The sequence below is a fragment of the Polypterus senegalus genome, chromosome 8 (genome assembly GCF_016835505.1).
Source record: "Polypterus senegalus isolate Bchr_013 chromosome 8, ASM1683550v1, whole genome shotgun sequence".
In the NCBI taxonomy this organism is placed as follows: domain Eukaryota; kingdom Metazoa; phylum Chordata; class Cladistia; order Polypteriformes; family Polypteridae; genus Polypterus; species Polypterus senegalus.
Window position 1 is genome coordinate 43,905,984 of NC_053161.1, and position 9,525 is coordinate 43,915,508.

The 9,525-nt window shown below is 35.6% G+C and overlaps 1 protein-coding gene across 5 annotated transcripts in view; it reads right to left on the reverse strand.

Annotated features, from left to right (window-relative positions):
- The window catches only part of magi2a (membrane associated guanylate kinase, WW and PDZ domain containing 2a), a 1,205,404-nt gene extending 1,196,771 nt beyond the window's left edge, over window positions 1–8,633 (reverse strand). For 2 of the 5 annotated variants that reach the window (XM_039761046.1, XM_039761045.1), the window contains exon 1: window positions 7,959–8,629. In XM_039761046.1, the coding sequence (XP_039616980.1) occupies window positions 7,959–8,256 (298 nt within the window). In that variant the 5' untranslated portion in view covers window positions 8,257–8,629. Of the gene's footprint in view, window positions 1–7,958 lie in introns of all 5 variants that reach the window. The other 3 variants (XM_039761048.1, XM_039761047.1, XM_039761049.1) reach the window with 3 other exon arrangements.
- Window positions 8,634–9,525: the final 892 nt, after the last annotated feature.

Consider the following 9,525-nt stretch of genomic DNA (forward strand, 5'->3'; position numbering starts at 1 on the left):
TAAATAAAAACTGAGTCCTAATGACAGATACATTACTAGTGTGAAGGAAAAATAGGATAATGTACCCAAATATTTGTTGTTCTTTTTCATTCAACTGCTTCACACTTTTAAAACAAGTCAATGTAATAACTGGAAATAAAACTATTTTTTTGGAAATCGTTTCAGCACACTATGGTAGGTTCTGCTATATTTAGCTATATCATCTTCCTGATCTATAGCCTATTTATCTATCTATTGATCCAGAATTCTTCAAAAATGCAATTCAAAGTCCCCAACATTTTGTCTGATTAAATCAGTGAACCACAGTGAGAGTAAATCCATAGGACTTTAAAATTAGCATTAAGTTTACCATACATTAACTGGATAAATACTACATTGTACGTAGCCTAGTATAAGTGCCCATGAGTGTGTGTTTGAACGTAACCTTTGTGAACAGGCTGCTGTCATCTCAAGGATTTGTGCTTGCCTTACACCTCATATTACTTTAATAAGCTCCAACTCTCCTTGAGTCTTTAATGGACATACATGATTTAGAAAATGGTTGTTTGGATTTGCCAATTACAGTAATGATGTTGGGCAGAAGTCAGCTATAATAAAAAAGTTAAGGCAAAACATGTCTATTCAGAGAAACACAAAGAAAGACACAGCTGAACTCAGGCTATTTCACATATGCAGTAGCTATATTTTTAGCATTTTAAATTAAATATTTAAGTTAATCATATTAGACAAATAAAATAATTAAAAAGCTAATTGTTAGTGACACAGAAAAAGCAGCACAAATTTTTGTCATGCTTATAACTTTAAACTCATTTTTCTCTTTTAATGTACATTGATCGCTAGATTACAGCAGCTTACTTATTTATGCATCTCAAAAGATAATTAATCTTTTTCTTTAGACTAGCATTAAGATTAAGCCATCATAATTAATGAGTTTATCCAATGCAGAAGGCAAAATATAAAATGCTTGCCTGCTTGACCTAACTTAAAAATGTCAATATATAACTGAGTGATGGCTCTTAATTAAATAGACTTTTTCATGGCCTGCCAATCCAAGATTCCAAATTAAGACAACTTAATAACAATAATAATAATTCTTTACATTTATATAGCGCTTTTCACACTACTCAAAGCACATTTTAATCTCATACACATTCTAAAGGGAAAGTGGAGGGCACAGTAAAATTGCAGTTTTCTAATCAAGTGTTTTACAAGCACACATTTTATCCTTAGAACAAGGTTTGGGGCTTTTCCCAAAGCATTTCACTTGATGCCCTTAATTACACTGTCATTATCGTTTCAGTTCATAAAATACTGGACAATGAGAGACTCGCATTCCACTAACAATAAAGCTATTCTTTAAGAAAGCTGTAACACTGATTATAATCTGAGGACAAGCAAAAATTAAAAAGGGGGATTACAAAGATAAATCCATGGAAAAACTTTTTTCTTTGAATCAAATTTGGACCTACTACATTGAAACAACTGTCCTGTATTTAGTCTTTTAGCCGCAATGAAATACCAAATCCCAGGTCCAATGTTTTACACATTCAAAAATAAAAATTAAACCGACAAAGACAGAACAGACAAAATGTGCAAATAAGAATATCGTTGGAAATGTGCTAAAGTTAACCTGCTTAAAATATACAGTATAAGCCTACTGCAATTATAAAGGCCTGATGCGGCTATTATTGGTCTTAAATTCTAGATGTTTTCCTGACACTTTAATTTGACATACTTTTTAATATTAAATTGACACATATGATTCATAGAGACAAAGACACCCACATGCTACAGTAAATCTACAACCATCTATCCATATACTTTCTGAACTTGCTTACTGCACACTCAAACACTAGTCTAAATTAGCATTACAATAAAACCTAAAAGGCAGGGTAGGGTATGGCCCAGGGAAAACATTTTGAAGGCTAAAATAAAATGTGCACACTTTGACTCCTAGCACACTCACTGCTTATGTTACTGGAGACGTGAGGCAGCAGTGCTAAACATTGTGTCACAATGCCACCCTATCAATAACAAATTCCCTGACTGAATGAGGATTATATGGATAAAGAGCTTTTTGTGGATTAATGGTTAGTCAATTATTTAAAATGTGTAGCCTTAAATGACACAAACTGACGTTTTCTTTTAATAGGATAATAAACTGTACATATAGTGTCTGCCTTCCTTTAAAATTAGGCAGTTACATGTCCATTTTTTTATGAATAAAATTAATTTGAAAGGCACATTGTACTTCACATAATCCATTTTTCTGTCTGCAAGTATGTAACTATTTGCACAGATCTATTGTCAGTCTATGCACACCCATAGCTGTTAGGTGCCTAAGAATTTCCAAATACCAATACACCCCCAGACGTCATCTTGATTTCTAGGAGCATTAAAGACTTACTATCCCACCTAAAGAGTTCCAGATTCATTAACATTATATGGATCAAAAGAATGAGAATAAGAGTAAAGTCTTATTCCATCTGAGAGTATGGGGGTTTCAATTGTTCTCTACACAATAGTATCTGTTATTAACAAAATGTATTATTTATCTATCCAGCAATTTTTCGAAACCTTGCATCCAGTGGTTAAAGAACTGTACTTTAAAAAACACAACCTACTTATTCAACAGCCACTTCCAACACACTGTGTCACTGTCATTAAATCATTGCCTATGCTCTAACTGTAAAAGAAAGCATATTTAAACAACTATAAATGGTATTTTTTATCAGGTGCATTGGGTAAAAGTCTCTTCCAAACAAGCAAGCAATAAGCAATTGAGGAACACTGGGGATTGGTGCTGATCAAAACATCATCAGATACAAGGCACCAACCAGCCATTAAACGGACATCAGTACAGTATGTCACAAAACAAAATCCTGCACACACCCAGAGCAGACCAACATAAAACTGGGAATTAACATAACCTACACATCCATAGTAAAAGGCAGGCAAACCCAAGGACCTGAGGAACCCCCCCCACATACTCCATACGGACCATGACTGGGCCAGGTTTTAAGCCATGAGTCTCCCTAACAATCTGTAATTCATCACAAAATGAATTAGTAGCATTTACTTTAAAATCATAAAATATCTTTTTTTTTCTTAACATTTACCTCATTGGTAAACACATGTATGCTGCTTCATTTCCAAATACTGATGGGTCAAAAGATTTAAAACTTTTTACCAACATAACAGCTTTAACGTAAAAGTGCAGAAGCTGATCTTTCCAATTTGCTATTAAGCGAGTTAAGATCATAGAGATCACAGAGTTCCAGAAAGTTAGGTTTGCTACCAGAACTACATACTGTATGTTAAGCAAACTGCACTGCACACCTTTAAGTAGCTTAATTCTTGAAAGTGTATGATATTATATAATTTAGCCAAGCTTCAGGTTATCCACAGCCAGTTATTAAAAGGTACTGAAAACTGGTTTTCAAAGTATCTCTTAGAATAAATATGTTAAGCCCTTAAAGTAGAGAAAGAAAAAGTTAGGAAATTTCACAGATACTGTACATCCTGGAAATAATAATTGATTCTGGTATTTGCTTATATAGGGGAAAAATCCACCAAATATCTTGTGAAAGTATATATCTACATTAATAAGTGTAATAAAAGAGGCATTGGTTAAAAGAAGAACTGTAACTTGCAACAAAAAAAATCACAATTGCAAATCATTTGCTTAAAAATTATACATCACACAATACACAAGTGTTCTTACAATTCACTTGTATGGTAAACTAATATAATTTTAAAGCCCTTAATGATAGTCCTGCTTACCTGTCAAATAAACTCTTCAGATTTACTGTAAGACTATATAAGTTATTACAAGAAACAAATAATGTCTGTCCAAGTATTTGACAATAAATCAATAAAGAACTGGTTTTCTGTTAATACTTGGCCAAACCACAGACTTTGAAAAACATCTGGATACACAGAAAGTGGTTTCTTTAATTTCTAGTGCTACAATTCAAAGATTAAGTGAATGGAGTGCAAACACGCTTTACTGTATTCAGGTGTTTCTCACGGGCTTACTATAAACATTATGTATAATAAATTGGGTACATGTTCGTCAACAAAGCTATATCAAAACAAAGATCAAGAGAAAAATGCTAAGGTTTATTGCCTGTCAAAACATGATAGGAAAGGCATGCAGAGAGATGTGCATTTGAGGAGTCATTCACTCATTCAAAAGTACTCTAGGGAGTGGAACGAAGCTGCAGATTCTGCATTTACTGCAAATAAATATACTGTACATGCTAAAAAACAGATGGTACTGAAACTTTTTATGTGGAACCAACATGCAATGGTACAGAGAACATATATTTATGTACAAAACACCTGATGGTATGACAACCTGAGGAAATATTAATACAGAGACTTGCAGCCAATTCCTAATATGTGTACCATGAGTATTTCACTTTTTTTAGTATTTGTTTTTATGTTATAACGTGGCTAGAAGCAGTGCATATAACTCACTGATTTGGATGTCTGTCTCTTTAAATAAATATTCATAATATCTTACTCCTATATACAGCTTACTTACAGTCAATGAAAAAAAGTGAAAAAGTGAACCTTAATTGTATCTTCATTTTCAGTTTAGTTACTGACTGGATAACATCTCACCAAAGATTTCTCTTAATAAATTTAAGCTTCAGTCATTTGAGTTACATCTCATTTTCTACTGGCCCCTAGTCATCCTCTCCTGTCTCTTATTTTCTAGCTGTCTCTCTCACCCATTCACTAGGTAACAGCTAATGCCTGATGAGCGAACTAGCACCAGAATAGCTGCCGTTGCATCATCAGGGTGGATGCTACACATGGGTGGTGGTTGAAGGGGTACCCCACTGTCTACCTAAAGCTCTTTGAGTAGGTTAGAAAATTTAATGTAACTAACTGTTACTATAATAGCATCATCCACCTTGCTTTCTGTCTGACTCTTAGTGTTTACAGGCATCACAGCTCCTCAATCCTGCACTAACATTTTGAGCTTCATCAATGCCAGGGTGAGATCAGGCATTGTCTAATCAAAAACTGACCAATACAGCCACCTTTTACACACATTAATCTTGTCCAGAATCACTTTTTTTACCTATACACTTACTATTGGGAAAACCACAACTTTAACTAAGCCAACGTATTCTGCAGTCTGAGCAATAATCAACCAAATTCTAACAGCTTTTTGGTTTTTTTCCCTATCTATAATGTCTTTGTATATGATTTTTAAAACACATGAACAAAAAACATCCATTGTATCACCACCTAGTGATGGGGCATCAATTTCCTTCTTAATGATTTGTAGCAAAGGTGCCAGAATCTAAATAAGCAGCTTGCTGGTTCAGTCTATGGCCATCGGCTCTCGTTGCAACACTGACTGAACTCCCAGTTTAAAAATGTACAGAAGACTAAAGAAAGGCACTATATTAAAGACTGTGTGTGTTCATCTCACTTTGAGGCTTTAAGCAAAATATGCTTAAAAAAAAACCAAAAAGATATTGTCATGTACTTAGTTCTAACACATCTTAAAGTCTGAAAAAACTAATGAATTTGAATTACTGTAGTAGATCATTCCATGTAGCATAGTCTCAGTGTACTTTAAATGCACTCCAAATATGTATTATATATATATATATAAATATAACACATGACAGATGCTTTGCTCAGTGATTTGGCCCCTGAACCTGCTATGTTGTGGTTTCCTTAAGTAATTGCTTAGCCACTGGCCACACTGTAATGATCGGTATTTCTGGTGTTGTATATTGTTTGATAGACAGCATCACATTTTTGCAGGAAAGCAAAATAAACACAGAAGAACTTAAGCAAACACTGAAGACACGAACTATCATATAATGTACAGTCAACTGGCATATAAAAATTTAGTTAATTGAATAATTCAATGCAGCAGACTTGTTTTTGTCCTTCTAAGATACAACTCTGGTTTGAGTATATTACGTACTTTATAAGGAATTGCAATTGAAAAGCATGAATACAGGCTATACCTTTTTAACCTGTTAAAACGTTTTGCCTTACCGTTATCACCATTGACAGTGCTTTTTGACTTTAAGAATTCTATTCATCTAGAATTCAGGCTGAAAAGTGATTTTTTACATCCTTCAGATGGATTACATAAACTCCGTCTAAAGCAGGAGTGATGTCACAATCTAGGTCCAGACAATTTTTAGCACAGATTTGACAACACAGAGCTCATGGCAGGTGACAGATAAATGATTGTTATTTCTTTAGATGTTTTTCAGCCATCAGGGAGTTAAGACATTTTAACTCTCCTTACTAGTAGACACAACAGTTAAATGACACACCGTCAAAGACAACTTTCTGAGATCTTTACTTTTACAAAGATGAAAGTGCTTCTTCCCAACTTGAAAAACAGGTGAAATATACAATATGTTGACTGTAGCACACTTCATCTAAACCTGTGACAGCACTGGTGCTGTTCCTGAGCCACAGCACACAAGATACCCCTTCCAGGATCTCTTTTATATTGGCGAAAGATTTCAGTATATGTCTGTTTTCTATCCATATTTTGAAGATGGCTATTTATACTTTCAACAAAATATAACATCTCCATTAATAATTCTACAAACTTATAAGCATCTGTGGATCAATACACTCAAGCACTTCATCTCAAACTGTAAATTTTATTTTTACATATAATTAAATTTTGTCTACTTAGTCTGCATAATGTTTTACATTTAGCATATAAATAACCTTTAGTAACCTTTTGATTGTGACACCACTTTATTCTTATGATTTCACATGTTTATTCAATATTATACATATAAAACATATTTGCAGTGTCTCAAAAAAGTAATTGATTTTTGGAAACCTATTCACAGATCCATGGTTGTAGCCAAATGTAGTATGCCTCCAAGTCGCGTGGCATGCACTTAACAGATGGTGTTATGTCACAAGTAAACCAGCAGCACTTGAAGACATAAGGCATAAAGTGCAAGGGCGCTGAACTGCCACAGCATCTAGATGAGCATTTGTCATTCAGCTATACATCATTGTCCACAGGACACATAATAGAAGTGTGATCATCTGGCAGCATTCACCAAATGAAGCATAACCGTTTCTTCTGTATCATAACCATTGTTGGATTTTCTGAATTTAAATATTTAATAGATGCTCCTGCCAAGTAAAATATACACTCTTCCTTTTTGAAGTAAATAAAATGTTTTTAAAAGATGGCAGGCAAACAAGTAAAATAAATATTAAAGTAACCAAATTAATTTTAATGTGTAATTTTGGTAGAGTACATAAAGACTACATTTAATGCTTATATCAAATGAGTTATATAAAGTGATTTTACTTTTAGTTCTTCAACACTGCATCTACACTGCTTAACCTTTATTATGCACACCTATACATAACAAGTCACAGCCGACATAAAGATGATCTTGGGTACTTAACAATGGCGCAAGTATCCCTTAAGAGTTAAATGATAAAAGTGTTTGTGACAACATTTGGAAAGCCAATGGTGATGCTGCATAATCCAAAAACACTCAATGCTATGGTGGTCCTATTACTCAGTATTATGGATTCAAAAATTGGCACCGCGGCATTCAGCCGGTTAAACGTGTGTGGAAGGGTCAAAGAGTCTTCACCTGAGCGCTTCCCGCACTGCAGCCAATAAGCAGCAAAACAGATCAACTGACAATAATATCCACGCGTCATGTATCACAGAAAAGGCACTTTAAAGGGACTCTTTCCAGCGCCAGACAACTGTACTTTCCCTGTGGATAAGCCGACTAAAAGTTTGATCCTTCTGTGCTATCTCAGTGATGTCCTCCCAGTATTCACGGCATCCCAACTAAGGAATGTTCGACAACCTATGCAATTACCGCTACACGACTAAGATTCGGACAGTCCAGCACACAATGCAGCATTAAGCACCCAAGACGCAGAGGCTTGCAGCATCACGGTAGCTAACTCACCTTGTTTGACACACTTCAGCCGGATGGGGTCCTTGCAGTGCTTGATGACAGCCAACACATCCCTAATGGTGAGCCCAGCCACTGGGGTGTCATTGACCTCCAAGATCAACTCATCCTGGGATAGTTTCCCACTCTGACAGACCACCTTGCCTGGTTTTAGTTCAGCCAGGTAAGGGAACTGCCCGTTCTCCGCACCTCCTTTCAAATCAAAGCCGAGCTCTCCTTCTTTATTCCTGCAGACGGCAATCTCGTGGACTTTATTGGTCCAGTGGTTTTTCTTTTTCAGGCTTTTGGACATGGCTGAGATTAATATTGCATGAGTTGATGAAGTTCTCAGTGACGGCTGACTGGGCTGCTTTGTTCGGATCGTCCCAGAGACAGACGAGGATTCCAATTACCCACTTGGCGTTAGCTACCGATAACACCCATGTCAAGCAGCCTATGGCTGGGGGTGCGCTACGAGGTAACTGTGAAGCTGCCTTATAGTGAGTTGCAGGCAAGTGACCCGGATGTGATGTCTGGGAGAGGCTGGGCTGTATCTCTCTCTCCGCAGAGCGAGCAGCCGGCACGGGAGCGCACGGGAGAGGCGGCGCATTGTGTTATGCTATCGCCACTTTGTCTAGCTCGGTCTGTTAAAACAAAACAAGAAATAAAAGTAACAAGCAGTGGTCAGCTGGTCATATAGAATGTCGAGGGATTTATCAGAAGAACGCAACATTATGAAAGCGTCAGTCAGCGACGACTCGAAATGCGAGGATTCCGCTACATTGTCATTCTCAGATCGTTCTTTGGACGCCTCCAATTACGCTTATGTCCCTTCTTCTTAAGTGGATATTCATAAGTCAGAGTGTCACGTATTTTTACGTTACACAAAGTCGTCCTGCGTTATATATATATATATATATATATATATATATATATATATATATATATATATATATATATTTACAAATATGTATACGTTCTGCTGTTTCCCGATTTCCCTGGGTAAAATCCATAATACCAATCCACTTATTCGTCCGTATTTGAACCAGTTCAACCATCCATATATCCAATTTTGAATCCACATTGTCCATTAAGGCTTGTGCTAGGATTATATATTTTTACTGTACTCATAATCCAACGTCAAGGCCAGACGGAAATATGGGTCAAAAGTTTATTGTTCAACTCCTTTTAGATATTATATTAGCTTTCTTGGGATTTCTAGTCTTTATATGACATTAGTGCGTACGGAGTAGTGATTCATTTCATGTGTGCTTTACAAGCAATATTCTAAGGCAGCGGCTTCAGCCTTGTGTTTGAAATATTTAATCGTTGGTGTTTCTTTACCTTTGCAATAACCTATGACATACAATAGATCTTGAATGACAGATATCAGTTTTTGGTTTTTAATAATTATGCAGACCTTTCTTAAAACATGTTTTCACTGTCATTAGGGGTTATTGAATGTAGATTCTTGGGCATAAATGTTGAATTTATCAATTTAAAATTTAAATCTTCAACACAATAAAGTGTTCAGAAAGTGAAGCCTGAATACTTTTCCAATTCACTGCTTATATTACGAAAA